The sequence below is a fragment of the Sebastes fasciatus genome, chromosome 14, assembly GCF_043250625.1.
Source record: "Sebastes fasciatus isolate fSebFas1 chromosome 14, fSebFas1.pri, whole genome shotgun sequence".
Taxonomy (NCBI): Eukaryota; Metazoa; Chordata; class Actinopteri; order Perciformes; family Sebastidae; genus Sebastes; species Sebastes fasciatus.
This window is the reverse complement of record NC_133808.1, coordinates 10,785,693-10,803,103: the sequence shown is the minus strand read 5'-3', so window position 1 is coordinate 10,803,103 and position 17,411 is coordinate 10,785,693. Positions and strand designations below refer to the sequence as shown.

At 39.5% G+C, this 17,411-nt stretch overlaps 2 protein-coding genes across 5 annotated transcripts in view; one reads left to right on the top strand and one right to left on the bottom strand.

Annotated features, from left to right (window-relative positions):
• The window catches only part of klf12b (Kruppel like factor 12b), a 46,060-nt gene extending 40,142 nt beyond the window's left edge, over window positions 1–5,918 (top strand). For all 3 annotated transcript variants that reach the window (XM_074658695.1, XM_074658693.1, XM_074658694.1), the window contains exon 6: window positions 1,373–5,918. In XM_074658695.1, coding sequence (XP_074514796.1) covers window positions 1,373–1,554 — 182 coding nt within the window. In that variant the 3' untranslated portion in view covers window positions 1,555–5,918. The remainder of the gene's footprint in view (window positions 1–1,372) is intronic.
• A 2,057-nt stretch (window positions 5,919–7,975) lies between these two features.
• On the bottom strand, window positions 7,976–15,641 carry klf5b (Kruppel like factor 5b). Of its 2 annotated transcripts, none has more exons than XM_074658691.1 (4): window positions 15,499–15,641; window positions 10,601–11,531; window positions 10,439–10,498; window positions 7,976–10,086 (listed from the first exon to the last, which is right to left on the bottom strand). In XM_074658691.1, exons 2-4 carry the CDS (start codon window positions 11,517–11,519, stop codon window positions 9,908–9,910), a joined length of 1,158 nt encoding a protein of 385 aa, XP_074514792.1. In that variant the 5' UTR covers window positions 11,520–11,531; window positions 15,499–15,641; the 3' UTR covers window positions 7,976–9,907. The 2 variants fall into 2 exon arrangements, with proteins under 2 accessions (XP_074514792.1, XP_074514791.1); XM_074658690.1 differs by lacking the exon at window positions 15,499–15,641 and adding an exon at window positions 12,997–13,355.
• Between the last annotated feature and the right edge of the window lie 1,770 nt (window positions 15,642–17,411).

Below are 17,411 nucleotides of genomic sequence, written 5' to 3'. Positions count from 1 at the left end.
ATATATGTATCTATAGTGCATAACGCATTTAAAACACTTGTATAATGTTTTATAGGAGTTGCTGAACATATTTAATAATGCATTGTGATGTCTTATAACAGCAGTCATAAGGCATTATGTTTGGTCATATTATGAAGGGCAAAGAATCTCAGTTTCTGTCACCACAGTTGAGGGAGACTGTGGTTATGGCCTAACTTCCTGACGGCTCATTGTCTGCTTTAAGTAAAAGATGTATATTGATACGTCACAGATTTTTAAAGTGGATGTCAACCCATTTTTGGCCATGACATCAGAAAATACAACAAGCATGAATGTCTGTCAATTACACAGCTTCCTGTCTAACACTATTATATATATTATATATATCACGTGTTGATGTGTCACATCATGATCACCTTTGTAACTGTTGTAGTTGACAGGATGTAATACAGTGTTTGGCTTAACTGAGGACCGTTGAGAATTGCCTATTCTGTTCCCTGATGAACTTGGTGGTACATTGGCACAAAATTGGGAATTATGCATTTTTCTTTTGTTCGCACTAAACAAAAATGAGAAAAAACCTTGTTTTCTTAGTCTTTTCTTGGGTATTTCTCCCTGTTTGTATCATTGTTGTACCACCTGTAAAGTCATTGCTTTTTTTTTGCACCAAAAAAAAGAGAAAACACCAAAATGTTTGCCGAGGCCCTGACACACCAAGCCGTCGGTCGACCGTCGGACAGTTTGGGGCCGTCGGTGAGCGTCCGTCGGCCTAGTTTTTGCAGTGTGTCCCGCATCGTTGGCTCTAGTCTGCCCGTGTCAGAGTTTTTTCAGCCGATTCAGCATGTTGAATCGGCGGCGGCGCCCGTCAGTGAGAGCAATCACTATGATTGGCAGTTCAACTTAAATGAGTCAGTGCACGAGAAGAGAAACGGACGTGAAGAAAGCAAGCCAACAAGTAACGTCAACGAATGATGAAGTGTGAAAATGGTCGGCACCGCTTTATTTCATGTTAGTTTCATAACAACAGCTTGTATATCCGCAGTTCTCAGTCTTCCGGTTTCCCTGTTTGAATGACAAATACAGACTTCCGCGACCAGGTGGTAGGGAGATTTATTTCCTATCACGCAGACGCAGAACGTACGTGGTAGTTGGCCGTCGGATTTAGTCTTTGCGGCGTGTTTGAGTGCAACTTTTTGGAGACCAAAGGCGACGTAAGATAATATGCTATAAAGGCACTTAGCTATACTTATATTCCATTATATATAGAAAGTTACCAAGTTTTTGGGAGACATATCATCATTAATAAAGCATCAAGGCCAAAGTATGGCCACTAGCTGGGTAACAGTGCTGAACATGTGACCTTACAAGCTACTGACCGTGCCTTCCTCTGCAGGGGAAAAGCCATACAAATGCACCTGGGACGGCTGCACGTGGAAGTTCGCCCGCTCCGATGAGCTGACGAGGCATTACAGAAAACACACAGGGGTAAAGCCCTTCAAGTGTGCAGACTGTGACCGCAGCTTCTCCAGATCTGACCACTTGGCCCTGCACCGACGGAGACACATGCTGGTGTGAATCAGACGGAGAGAGATAAAGAGATGCAGAGGATGGAGAGAGAGAGATCAACGGAACAGACACACACAAACAGATAGGCAGCCGGGGGAGCGGGATCTCCCTATGAATGTTTTTCAGCTGGCCTGGACGCACACTCATACACTGACACACACACACACACACACACACACACACACACACACACACATTAACGCACACACACTTACACACATACACTCTCATCTGTCGTAAGGAGAGAAGATGGAGACGTGCACAGAGCTTGTGGAGCACAAAACAGGGTCACTTCTGGATCCTCTTTGGGTTGGAAGGAATGGACGGCAGGATCTGTTATTGTTATTCTTTGGAGTCTAATAGGGAACTGTCTTTTACAGCACTGTTTGTAAATGTTTCACCTTGATTTTTAAAGATGAACTCGCACTCTTTATTTGGACAAAAAAATATATATATAATGCAATCGCAACGGTCTCTTTTTTGGTATCTTTCTTTTCATTATTGTTCAAATGGCTGCTTTTCCAGCACTCATAATGTGAAAGACCCCAATGCATGGAATGGATTTCCCGTGTGAGCAGAAAGAAGAAGAAGAAGTTAGGCCTGGATTGGATCACAGGAAAGGACTTGGGCCTAGTTGGAGTTACAGGCAGTATTGTTGCGCCGTGCCTCCCTGTGAGTCTAATTTGTGACCAGCAGAGGACGCCGTTTCATCACGGATGGTTTCCTTTACCTGCTGGAGCCTGCTGTTCATCCCGTATAAAGGAGCTCAAAGAGGGCTGGACTTTCACCTGTCTCATTACCAGCAAACAGGACATTAATTCAACAACCTGAATGAATCAACCTCATCAACACGTCCATTTTTACAGAATATTCACAGATTTTATTTCAAACAATGAAAACTGGACACGCATAAATATCATCACACCAGCACACCGTTTATGACCCAACTCACAGGGCTGGACAACCCCAAATGTCATCAGTGCTATTCTTTATGTTGAGCCTCTTAAAAAAAAACATTTTTGGTGGAATTTGTGCTGTGATTAGCAATCCGTAAAGTGCAATCTTAAAGGATAAATATACTTTCAGTATGACAACGTTTTGTTAATTGAATCTTGCTTCTTTTTTTTTTTTTAATGCCTGCTTATTGCTTATGTTTGAAAAATACAACCCCTCATGTACAGTGAACTTTGAAACAATCAGAGGAGATTTCCAGTATGTGAAAAAAAATAGAGGCACCTTACAGACTCATGCTTTCATTCTGTTCCCGATTGATCTGTTTTCTTTTTATTATTATTATTCAGCTCTGTTTTTCTCAGCTGGGTTTTGACAGTGAAAGGAACTCGCGTTGTGGTTTTTGCACAGCGGCACTTGACCATTAAGCTGAAACTGGCATCGGCTGCAGTGTTACAGGGATAGTGTGCTACCTGATGTACAATACAGAAGAGCAATACATACTGAACAAAGTGATGAGAGGGAACGCCAACCTCCTCTTTGTTCGGTTTGCTGATGTCAATATCGGAGGAGAAGTTTCTAACTGGGCCAACTCCTCACTCGGTACCGCGACTCCCTCTGTTTGATTGGTTCGTAGCTCCAGAACAAGGCTCTAATCTGATGTGTCTCAGTTAGGGAGTTACTCTGAATCATTTTATTTTTTTTTATTTTGTTTGTCTGAAATACAGAAAGTCACTTGAAATGTTCTCACCTCAGACCAGATATATGTTATCTGATTTACCTGAGATTTGGCTATATAAAATGAAAAATGGAGGAATCGCATATAATAAATACATATATATTAAAAATGCATACATATGAATACATTTGGTATGTACAGTAAGACTACATTTATATATGCAGTCCCTGGCAGGAATATCTTATCTCTTAGAGAACATCACTTAACCTTAATCAGGAAATTGAATCAAAAAAGTACATTTTTATAGTCATATTAAGAGGTAGTTTTGCAAGTATTTCCAATAGTCTTCATGCTGTTAAAACCTGCAGACATAAACTCAGAGCATCAGGCCATCCCATATTATTTGATAGTGCTGCTAAATGCATTTATTGGATCGCAGCCAGTAAAAACAAATGGCAACCTTTTTTGATAATAGCACCTTGAAAACCACACACACACACACACACACACACACAGTCCTGTTTCCATCACTTTAGAGGACATTGACTTACATTCATGTCCTGTAGACCCTAACCCTAACTCTAACTGCTACATGCCTAATCCTAACCCTAATCCTAACTTTAATCTATATTTAACCTTAAACCAAGTCTTCGTCCTAAAATGTAACAATTTACACTATGGGACGTACGTTATGTGCATTTTGTCCCCAAAAGGAAGGCGAGTCCCCACAATGTGAGTAAACAGGTTAGGCCCCATGAGTAATACAGGCCAACACACACACAGACACACACTCACACAGATAATGCACACTCAAGCACATATAACACACACACACACCTGCACACTTTGCATCGAAATCCTCACTTTTCAGTAAAGTAGCCAAATCCAGGAAGTCATTTCCACACATGCACCCAATGTTTGTGACACCCATTTGATGTCATGGTAATGTATGTTATCATAATTTATGTATATTGTTTTGCGCACATGTCATTATGCCCAGTTGTATTATCAATTTTTTTTTTGGCAAAAAGCATATCAGCACCTTGTTTGTTTATTAGTATGATTTTTCAAATTATTTTATTTCAGATGTCAATTTATAAACAAAATAATCATCATCATATTTTATCCTCCATATAATGTATAAGAACATTTTATTATCGAGGGGCACTTCATCTTTGCATATAACTCTTTCTTCTTCTGTAAAAAGGATCTTTTGAAATGTTGTAATATATGTGATAGTGAAGATTATTACAAAGTTCTACAGCCTGTATATACATTGGAAAAATAGGGCTTTTGATTAGTAGATGCAGGAAATACATTTATACATGTAAAGTCTTTTTTTCAGAGACTGTAATTTATCTAATTTGATATACAGTGAAATGGGGCTAATGGTATCCATCATGTAAATGATCATTATGTGATGTTATAGAACAGTTTGCTTTCTTTGGTTTGTGGTTAAATAAGTTCATGATCAAATCATTTATATTCCCAAGGCTGAACCAGTGTTTGCTATAATCAACAAATTATTTATATACATTGACCGTATTAAGGTACTCGATTCCCTGTGTTGCTATTTTGCTATATACCCGGACAAGAAATTCTATTGATCAAGCACATATCAACAACACGTGTACTCTGGTATTCAGTGTATGACGTTGCATGCCTTACTACACCGCTCGACTCAATTAGACTTGAACATGTGTCTCCACAGGACAGGGTGTGTTATATTTCCCCTCAGCATCTCTTTCCTCATTTTAAAGCATAATTTTGTAACGGTAACCAGGGTCAAAGTTATGCAATAATAATGAATAGTGCCTCATATTGCAAACTTGTAATATCAACTGCTCTGTGCAGAGTTTGGATTTGTGTGCTCAAATTAATAAATATCCAATGGGAAACCATCAATTTTGAAATAAAAAAAAAAAAAAGCACAGACAACATTATGCAAGTCGGACCTTTAATGTTTAACTTTCTTTTCGCACTGAGCCTTACGCCATTGTGTCAAATGCAGCATCCTCCCATAACACTTTCCCAGGCTGTTTATAGCTCGCGTTATTACTTTTGCTTGCAATAAGTCACTTCCTCCGAGGGGAACAGAACTGAGTTACTGAGGCCTCTTGATGTTTCAGCTTCATCACATGAATTCAACACGGAAGATAATGAGGAATCTTGTGGCTGGGATCCCGGCTGTAGAGCGACGCCTTTGTCAATGAATACTGATCTTACACTTCTCTATCAGTTCAATATCTATTTTACTTTCTGTGTAACATCTGCTTTTGATTTCCTGGGTTTTGAGAATTTAAGTAGTGAAGCCAATGCCTATGTTTCAAGTTTGCTGATATTACGTACAGTAATCGTTGTTCCTGTATTTATGTAAAGTGAGTGTAGTGTAAATATATTCAAATCTTTTCATTCTTACCGTAAAAAAAAAATTAAATAAAAATTGTGATATTGCTCAGCATCACTTCAAAAGGGAGATTCTGCTCATGGAATTCCACATCTGTAAAAGAAATTTTTAATCCTGATATTTTTCAAAACTTCAAGAACAGGTGTCCTTTTTTTTTTTTTCTTCGCTTTTCTTTTCTCCAAGAGTTGTTTAAGTATTCAGTCAGTGTTTTGCCTTTTTCTCTGTATTTTTCATATGGATGGAGCTGTGAAATTAAAATAAGTTCAAACATATACATGTATATTAATATGAATGGAGGCATGAAGGTTAATAAAGTTGCATTTTGTATGTAACACACTGGTATGGAGCTAGCTGCTATCTGTGACTGAGATGGATGGTATGCGGTTTCGGTGTCGCTTCGACATCTGAGTACTGTACTCACATTCTCTGGCATTCAGAAACCTAATCTTGGTATAAGACATTTTAAATTATAGATGATGTACAGTACAGTAGCTTGTACACAGAGTACAGGACATCTGATCACTACAACAAGAGGAGAACATCTTTGTATAGTGTATGTAGTGTATATATATATCAGTAACACTTTCTATGACGTCCATGTCTATATTGCTTTTTAAACATAGTTATAATGTGTCAAAATCTACCGTATAATAATAGTTATACACACTCATAAATATTCATAATGCTTTATAACACTGATCATAACACATTATAAACAATTTATAATGACTTATAAGGTCAAGGATCATAAAACTTCATAATTGCTGGTCACTCACTGACTTTTTTTTTCCATGTATCATAGTTTATATTTCCCATAGTTGCAATACAATACATTATTTTTATAATGCATTATAATCACTGTTATAATGTATATAATGTAATGTAATAATGTATTACAACTGTAGCAATTATAATACACGATGATCCTTGCAAAAACAATGTCAGTGAGTGTTATAAGTGACCTAATAAGTCATTATGAAATGCTTTTTTAGTGTGTTGTGATTATCGTTATAAAGCATAATGAATATTTATGACTGCTTGTAACTATGATTATAAAGTGCTATAAGCGGATTATACAGCATTATAAGTACGTTTATAATGCATTATAGACATGGTGATAAAAAAAAGTCTTTTGTACCTGAAAATCCTCACTCATATTATTTAAACATCCCAGTAAAACGTCCCGTACCTTCTGTGTAATATCATATTGCTTTGTTATCATCTCATAGCAGCAGAGAGTGGTATTTTAGGACGTGGTATGTTTTAAGCATGTCGTGTAGTGAATACAGTTTCTGAGAACAGGTTGGCACAGTACATCCTGTACGGCACTCTATTATAACTGGATCTGGATGAATGTTTCTGTCAGCCAGCAGAGGATTCAGATGATTACAATAACAAGGATTCAATTCCCACTCCGCTTAGCATTTAGGTGTGCAGTATATCACATGCGTGATTTATCACTCACAGGACACCTATACTGTGTGCAGGCTATACCGTACGAGCAAAGTGAAGAACATAAGTAAATAAGAGTGATACTATAACAATATCCACAGGGAGCTCCCTCTGTACCCAGGACAAGCTCAGACAAATTCTCTGGTTCATACAGACTCTCTCTGTCAGCACCTCTGCTATGACTCATGTCAATGATTTCCAACGATTACAAAACAAAACAAGAAGTCATCTTGTTTAGTTTGGATTGCACAGAATTGTTAATAAGATCAAGTGTATAAAGGGTGTGTCCCTGAATAAGCTCCGAAGCCAAATCACGTGTTGCTGTTACACAAAGAACAAAATGATCTCGAACAGACAAAGACGATCGAACTCCGGGACATGTGGAGGAAGAATAACAGTAGTGGAGTAGATTTGTTACAAATTGCGAAAACAACATCTGTCAAATTTTGTAAATGTTCCACATAAGTATCTGTTCTGTTCTCTGTGGTTTTCTAGCAGTCCACCTTCAGTAGCATTTATACACAGTTTTGAGTTAATCGATTCATGGCATTCAACATGTTGCTGTAACTTTAAAATATGTTCAAATCTTTGTCTACATTGTGGCATAATTCATACATCCATGCTATTTTCATACAAAATGCAAACATTGTAAAGAAACAAAAAGATAAACATTGCGAAATCTATTTTTCCATATCCTACTGATAACAACACGACATAACAATACGCTGTGGTGTACAGATGGATATAATATAATGCTGTAAAGGTGTGACACCTGAAAATAACTTAAACAAAAGAATAACATCACTGTAGTCATCTATAATCTAAAAGCTTACTGTGTTTCAAAAAAGTTATATGTAAAAAAATATAGATAATGTTGAGGGGAAAACTGCTAAAATTTTCATTTTTAACATTATTTAAAAAACCAGACATTCAAAAAGAAATATTCAACACAAAAGTTTTATTTTTACTGCGAGGGTCACATGGCTTCATTTTCTTTTTTTAAATCAATTTAAGCTACATCTTCATGTTATGAAGCTATGACACAAAATATTGTTACACCTTCCATGTCAAAATATTTGTGTGTAATATATTTATTTTAAAAGTATTGCAATAATTCACTGGCTCACACTCCGCTGAGCTACTATTGGCTGGAGAAAGTGAAGACAGTGTCGACTGTAACAATATTCTACAATTTGATCCTTCTTAGACTTTGCAAAAAAAAAACTAAAAAATTAAATCTCTGTAATTAAAAAAAAAAAGTTTAAAATCTTTATACACCCGAAGACAATCGATGGATTTTATCCTTAAACAGCAGATACAAAATATATACATCTTAACAAATTATAGAGATTTTTGTTCAACCTGAATCAAATTATAAAGAACCTTGGTCATAAATAGAGATTGCTATAGTGTGGAAATAAGGAGGGGCAGCCAACACACAGAATCATTTAAGCAGAGTAGAGTACCTGATGAAAGAACATTTGTCCCAACGGGGCAGCTTTGTATTTCATTCGTCCAACAAAAAAAAAAAAGCAGTTAAAGGCACTTAAAAGGTGTTTGAATATGTGGATCGCAGTCAAAGAAACCAAAAGCTTACACAGATGTTCAAACTGGCAGGTGCTCAGTCTAAGTAAAAAAAAAAAAAGCTCACCGACATCACTTTGAAACCACTTATGAAGACAAATCATCAGTAATATGATAATCCTGTTATGAGATACCCAACGTTCAGACCCACAACTGGCGACCAAAACAAAGTCTAGATGAACGAGACGGAATTTGTCCGTCGTAACAGCTTCCAGGAGAAAGAAAATAACTCTGACCTGCTGCTGAAATGTCATGTACTCAAAGGTGTTGTAAATTTTCTTTGAGCACTTTACCGTCTTTAGTGTAAAATTAGAAATTGTTACGTGGTTGAAGTTAACAAGCCCATAAAATAATAAGTTAAACCTTTTCCATAATTAAATAAAAATCACGCAGTGTCCACTGAAATCCAAAATGCACCATTTGGATTTATGTCTGCACCTGCCGGAGAGACATTTAACAATTTCTGTAATGACGATATCTGTGTTACAATATAGGGGGGGGGCATAGATATAGAACATTCATAATGCTGTCCAAATGAATGTGATTAATATCTCACACCCATTATCTTCCTTTCATTTCAGTGTCGTGAGTAAATATAGATTTTGTTTTGAGTTATCCTCGGTGGCAAAGTAACCCATAAATCTGGCAGTGTTAAAGTCACGCTGTAAGCGCTGCACTCCCCACCCGGCTGGCAAACAGCGCTCATCCCAGTATCTATTTCTCCTACTGTGTCTTTTAGTAAATCCACGACTTGTTTACGCACAACTTTAACTAACTGCTGTTACTTTCTATACTATACACACACAATCAATCCTTTGACCTCCTGGCTAAAACAACATGACCTTCCAGTTAAGAGCAATACTATATCTGCACTTACAGTGTGGCAGTTTGCTATTTAAGTTAATTAAATAAATGACACATTACACCATCTTTACAATGAAAAACTTGAAAATAAAAATGTTGATATTTGAAGTTGTTTATGTACTTTGCAGTGCGACAGAATCGAATGAAAAGAAAGGTTTGATATTATTTCATTATTACATTTGGCTAATGATTTTTGACATCTTTGCAAATGTCCCCTAATATTGGGGCATACGTGTGAGAATAAAATAAGGCAACAGTTAATCTTTTTTACAATAAAAGAAACAATTACTTGTGGGGTCCAGCACTGCTATGACTGTCTCCACACAGTTTTTAATTTGTTTGTTTGCTGATATGTGAGTGCCGGTTCTTTGTCCGTGTTTAGTGAAAAATAAAAATAAATTGGCTTGATTTAGAGAGGAGGGTTTCTAGCTCTGGTGTCTCTTCATGTGGAGGGCCAGGTGATCGGAGCGGGAGAAACAGCGGCTACACACACCGCAATGGAAAGGCTTCACCCCGGTGTGTTTCCTGAAATGGCGAGTCAGCTCGTCGGAGCGGGCGAAGCGCCACTCACATCCCTCCCAGGAGCACTCGTACGGCTTCTCTCCTTCAGCACACAAACAAAAAAAAGAAGCAAAATGAAGCAGACGGACAGCACATATTTGGATTCCCTCGATAAATAACATCAAGTATGGACTACTTCTAACTCTAATGACTATCAAATGAGTTTCGATGACAAGAAAGCGCCTCAACTGTGAGCCATAAATCACAGCGTGTCCTGTCTTTTTTCCCTGCCCCCCTTTATGAGAGCTGCAGGGTTTATGTGATCTGACAGCAGTGAGATGTGGGCCAGGTCTGTCAGCAGACAGAATGCATCTGCATGCCAAGGGCATTTTTCTGCCTGGCAACATCGCCGCTTTCGCCCCGAAATAAGAAGTGCAACTCCAAACATTTTTTACCTGTGTGGGTCCGTAGATGGGCTTTTAAATGAGAAGACTTGGTGTATACTTTCCTGCACCCTAAAGGGAAAAAAAAGTTCATTAAGATCAGTATACTGTGCTTGGATTTGAGTTTTGCAAAACTCTAAATTAAACTTTACTGTTGTTGGGCAGAAGTCTCACCTGGAACATCACAGTGGTGAATTCGCCGTCTCTCCAGATCAGGATTATTCCTTCTGTTGTACTTAGCAGAAGCCGACTGGGCCAACACCGGAGACAGCGGGCCGACGCCTGGTGTTGTCTGGACTGGCGTCAGGCTTGAACGCTGGATTGGCGCAGGACCTGGGCTTTGGACTAATCCAACATTGGAATTCTGGTCTGGGCTCTGAATTGGAGCTGCTCTAGAAGAAGTCTGTCCTGGATCAGCGGCATTATGGGTCTGAAAAGTTAACTTAGAGGCGATGCTGGCTTCGTAGGAGGGAGGCGGGGACAGATTGTGAAGGAGCTCCTTCCCCCTGCCTGGACTCGGGGGGTCAGAGTTTGGCGGAGAGGGCGGCAAATAGGTCGGTCTCTGCTGATGGCCCAAGTGTCGATTGAACAGAAAACATTCATTCTGAGGACCGCTTGTGGGTTTAGCAGAATTCTGCGCCGGGCCTACGTGGACGTTCCCAATGGGAAGACTTAACGGGGCCATGGAGTTCAGCTGCGACCCGTGAACGAGCTGCTCCAAGTCAGAGTTCAAAAGCTGAAACAGGGGGACGTCCTGGAAATCTGGCACTTCCTGTTTGATGTAAAATTTACCACCAGCCATGTCGGCTGTACTGTAAACACCCTGGTACTCTGGGAGCGTCGTTGACGCTCCGTTGCCCTGACAAGCGGGGTGCATCAGGGAGTGCGATGGCTCTGTTTTGATCTGTCTCATAGTCCTGCAGAGACCTGGATGCAGGTACGTGACGTCAGGAAGGAGCAGGCTCATGTTGACGCTGTACGGGGAGGCAAAGTCCTCGGCGAATGGCGGCTCTGGCATCAGAGTCCCCGTGTTCCTGCAAAACATTTTGGGATTTACCATGTCCTGTTGGTGTGAAGGCAGGTAGCTGTCCATCTCTGATTGACCCTGGAAAACAAAAAGAGAAAGAAATGTGTGTTAATCCAAATGCAATGGCATCATCGAATTGATTCAGGCTCTCATGTGTGTTATTAAAGCTGCAGTGGGTAGAAATGGAGCAAATATGATTAAAAAAAAGTAATTTTTATAAAACAGTCACTATATCCTGACAGTAGTGCATGAGACCGGTAATCTAAAAAAAAATCATGTGCCTCTGTGTCCTCCAGTGCTCCTAATGGCATCTACAAGATTTCACAGACCGGAGGAAAACAACGAATCAGAGCCGAGCTGGAGCCTGCCGTCTCTGAGCAGCTGTCGATCACTCTGGAACTCCGGTTAAACGGTCAAACTAGGCAGCATTGATCAAATATGAATCAATATTCTCTTACTGTAATGCCTATTTCAAATGATCCCAGAAATACCCAGTAGTGTAGTGTTTAGCTGTAAAATTTGAAAGTTTGTGACCCGGCAGCCATGTTGAGACCAGTTGAGGAAAAACCAAGCACCGCCCACCAGCCGGAGCACAGCCAATAGGAACGCTCAATAGGAACAGAAATGACCTGTGATTGGCCAAAGTCTCCCGATTTCTCTCACATTTTTTAAAGCCTGAAAACAGAGCCACGAGGAGGTGCAGAAGTCTAGTTATCTCTCCGAACACTTGAATTACAATATGCTGAAAGGTTATTATGGAATTTGTGCCCAATGATGCCAAAAACATTCTGCCTACTGAAGCTTTAATGTAGCCTATAAGATCCTTCAACACTTGATATAAGCACTAGGATTGACCCTGAACGCCTCAGGAGTCTTCTGTTGTTCTTCCTAGAAAAATAATAACTAAAATGCCCCCAAAAATGCAATGCAAAACCAGAACTAGAACTCTTCTCCACTGATGCAGGAGCACCGCAAGACTCACAATAATAATAACAAGTGTGAATGAATCAATGTTGGGATGCATTTGGGGCCTGCACACACTGCCACATCAAAAAGACACCACCCCCCCCTCCCTCCCTCCCTCCCTCCCTTTACAAGCAGCAGCAGAGCAGCAGACGCCCTTCTGAAGCGCTCCAGCAGCAGCTTAAGCTGTTTGGAAATACATGGCTGAAATTAGAACATCCAGTTGCTCTGCAGGCAGCGCCATGCATCTCCTCCTCCTCCTCCTCCTCCTCCTCCTCCTCCTCACAAGTTTCAGGAGGAGCGATGGGTTTCACATCCACACAGCCCATGCATGCATGCGATTCAACCTGAATGTCAGCATCAATAAAAAGAAGCTCAGTCACGTGCTGAGATGTGGATATTATAACGCACAAAAACACGCAGGCCTGCATCCAATATATACATCTTTACATGAGCCTGTTTTTGCTTTGATCAGCAACATTTCTGCGTAAAAAACAACCCAGCAGGATTTGGATCAACAACGTGACGCGCTGAGATTTTGCAAGATGCAAAAGACAAATAAAATGCAATCCCCTCCTACCAAATTATAATCATGGAAAGAGGAAGTTCCCTGGATGGCATCCCTCGTGTTACAGAGCACTTGTCCCCGATCTTCACCTCCTCTCAGCCCGTCTGCTGTGTCTTTCTGGAGAAGCTGCGCGTCCTGCCCAGGAGCGCCCCAAACAGGATTCCTCACAGCGGCGGCCATAAATAAAAGCAGAGGTCTAACACACACACAGGTCTAAACTATCCGAAATCTTTCACAAATAAATTAAGCATATGTATTCTTTTGTTTCAAAGCTGTACACGAGCAAAAGCGAAGGCAAGCTGTCAAACGTTCATTCTATTCTCCCTATATTTTTTTTTGCGCTGGCTTGTCAAATTACGCAACTGCGTGATATCAGCGCGTCCGCATGCAGGGCGGGGCTGATACACGCACAAAATAAACACAGGACAACCAGGCGAGCTGTATAGTAGTGCAATAATGAATGCTGTGTGTGTGTGATGGTGAGGTGAAATGGCTGAAGAAATAACGTTGAGGATAAAGAGGCAAGTGTCAAGTGTTTTGTGTGTCCATATGAGAGCAGCAGTTTTTATTCCCAGACTTGAGAATAAAGTGAGTGTAGTCTTTAGTGAATAATTGGTTTAATAATCAGATCATGTTAAACAGGCTGAGTGGCTTCTTTAAATGTCATATGACTCATGTGATTATAGGTGCCAAAGACAGAAGGGTTTGAAAAGTAAAAGATTGAAGCTTCAGTAGGCAGAATGTTTTTGGCATCATTGGGAAAAACAAATTCCATAATCTTTCAACCAGTGGCGAATTAAGGTGGTCAGGGGCCCCTATAGGCTATACTCTCTGTATGGGCCCCCCACCACCCTTACTCATCATGCTTTAATGTAACCAGAAAAAGAGTAATTTAGTGTAAAAGCGTGCATATACAGACACACACACATTGAGACAGACTTTAATCTAAACCTTGAAATATCTAGTCGATTTAGGGATTTTTCATTTTGGGCTCCTGTGATCTTATTTTCATTCTGATATTTTGCCACTATTCTGTCCAGTAGTGACGTGTTATTTGAAAACCTCATGGGTCCCACATCTACCTAATCAGCTGTTTAATTTTTAGTTTTTTTTTGTTTCTCATGGGCCAGTAGGGGTAAAGTTTTTTTTTCTCTGAATTACATTTAAATAATTAAAAATAATCTGGCCAATCTGGGGCCCTTGCAAACATGGGGCCCCAAGGCTGCAGCCTATAGGCCAGCCTGTGCATTAATCCACCCCAGTTTTCAGCATATTGTAATTGAAGTGTTCTGAGAGAAAACTAGACTTCTGCACCTCCTCTTGGCTCTGTTTTCAGGCTTTAAAAAATCTGGTGGGCGGTGCTTGGTATTTCCTTAACTGATCTCAACATGGCTGTCGCATTACAAACTTTCTCATTTTACAGCTAAACAGTACACTACAAGATGTTTCTGAAAACATTTGAGGAGAGAAATAGGCATTACAGTAACAGAATATTGATTCATATTTGATCAGCGCTGCCTAGTTTGACCGCTTGACCGGAGTTCGCAAGTGATTGACAGCTGCTCATAGACGCAGCTGGACGGCAGAATCCAGCTCGGCTCTGATTGGTTGTTTTCCTCCGGTCTGTGAAATCTTGCAGATGCCATTAGGAGCACCGGAGGACACAGAGGCACATGATTTTTTTTTAAAAATAACCTGTCTCATGCACTACTGTCAGGATATAGTGACAGTTTCATAAAAATAACTTCTTTTATTCATATTTGCTCCATTATTACCCACTGCAGCTTTAAATGCAGATTGTACAGATTTAATCACAAAGGTTGAGTCATTTTTGACCTTTTAGACCCATATGGATAAATTCAAACTGATGATTTATCTGCGTCGCACCTGCCACCACAGTGAGTCGAGTTCATTTTCCTATCAGTTTTTGATGCAGTTTTATTTTAATTTTCTTTAGAGCCTCCAGCACGCTTGGGTCCTGGTCTGGCATGTTAAAAACGCCACTGCAGTGCAGCTGCCTGTCAGGACTGCATACTTGATGCCAACATTCCTGAGCCAGCAGTGAAGCCTGCACACATATACTGGGAGTGGATGTTTCCATCAAAATAGCTTAGCATTTCACTCAAACACATCGTGTGTCACACTCACTTACTTACAAGCAGCAGTGATGATCTGTACTTATTAATTTTATTTAACCTTTATTTAACCAGGAGTAAAGACTCATTGAGATTAAAAATCTATTTTTCAAGAGTGTCCTGGCCAAGATAGACAGCAGCACAGTTACACGGTTGCAGACATAAAACATACATAACAATTTAAAATGAAGACAAATTACAGAATCTTAAAGTATCCAAAAACATTCATCAGCATTCAAAACATCTACAGCCAGATGTGCTTGCTTGCAAGTCTTTCAGAAGCACTCTAGTACTGAACCCGCATGAACCTTTCCCTACCATAAACCCAACTAAAACTGCAAATGCTGCATTCATGTACTTATTTTTACTCTTTACATACCTTTTGTCGTGACCTTGTAAGAACTTTGACGTGTGATGTTTTTATCTGCCTTTCTTTCTGTTCTTTACATCCTTGGATATACTCTAGATATCTGGCTCAGCAATGAAAAAGAATAGGTAATCCAACCTCCAGGCCTCCCGAGATCACAGTGACAGCAGCTTTATGCCTCAGCTTAACAAAACAGAACTGACTTGTCAGGGAGGGTTGTGTTTTTTTCCCACACAGGTGTATGAAGTATTACCCCATGTTGATGATGGTGCCAGAGAGTACAACATGCTGGAACTGGAAACACAGGTATGCCACAAACGTTGGCACGGATGCGGACAAGGCTATGCAGCATTTCATTGTGAGAAAAGATTTTTTAATGTGACATTTACTGCCACTCCCATCCATGTTTTTCTTCAGGCAGTTTGTGTCCTCTTATTAAAATGTTGTAACTGCACCCACAATAGGCTTGACTGAACACGTGTATTAGTAGCTCTGAGGTTAGATCGGGTCACGTGTGAAAGCTAAACATGTTTTTAAAAAACTATTGAAACTAAAATATTGAAAAATCATATTCACCCACAGCTCCTCAGCTGTGAAACTGTTCTCCCTACTCAAAACATTTTTTTTTTTAAATATTATGGCCTTCTCCTAGAGTAACTCACTGTAATTTGTTATATATTTTTTAATAATGATCTTATTTTACTTCCTATAATTTTAATTTGACTTATTTTTTTTAACCTTCAGCAACTGTATTTCTTTGTTTTGCTGCAAAGCACTTTGGCGTGTTTTTGAAACATGCATTATAAATAACTTGTCATTCATACTATAATTAGATATTAGGGATAGGAATCACCAGAAGCCCCACGATACAATAATATCACGATACAATATCATCACGATACAATATTATTGCAAACATCTTGCGATATGCTGAGTATTGCGATAAGATACTATATATTGTGATTTATTAGCTTTTTTCAACTGCATATTGTGATGTGTCAACATCTGTTTTATCTAATGAGATACAGTTTTCACTTTCACTTCAATAATTTCCATAATTTCTTTATTGCAGCAAAATGGGATTGTCAGTTTAGCCGACAGACTGACTAACACTGTCATAAATGTTGCATCATGCACCTGATAAACTGAACTGTTTGTATTAGAGTCCATGTGTTTGCAATATTAATAGTTTGTATAATATAAGATACTTGATTTCTGTGTATCGATACCATATCGTCACGTGAAATATCGCGATACTATGCTGTATCGATCCCCCCCGCCCACCCCTATTAGATATTGTTTTGTTTTTTCTTGATTTATTTTGTATTGATATTATTAAAGATGCCACACAATTGAAATTATTCAAAGCCCTAATATTACCAGAATGAGTGATAAAATGCTCACATATTCATATTTTTCATGATGCAGTAAAAAAAAATTCAAATGACTGCTGATCATCCAATTAGGAGCTGATTGATTGCTTGTCATGTGCTGACCTTTCAGAGTGCAATTTAAATCCACGGATGTCTCAGCTCCAAGAGGAGCAACTGTCATTCTTGGCCGTGGCTCTTCCTGCGCAGAGTGAATGTGAGCCGAGCCCTCCTCCATATATCCCCCCCGCATTAAAACCCTCACAATATGCCCAACAACTGCACGGCGGAGGAGAGAGAATGCCCGGTATGTGCTTACAGCATCACATCTCCTCTCTCCTCTCGCATGGACTAATATGGCCAAGCCAAGAGGGGATAGGACAATAAACACATACAGCTACTGTACTGTATACGCACAGTGTGCTTTTTTTTATTTTGAAAGGGTGAAATAACTTTCAAACAGAGGGTCAAATTATTTTAATGTGTTTTGTCACTGAAATTGATTCATGACTAATAGTGTGCAGCCATCTCATCTTTGTTTGTGTGTGATTAATC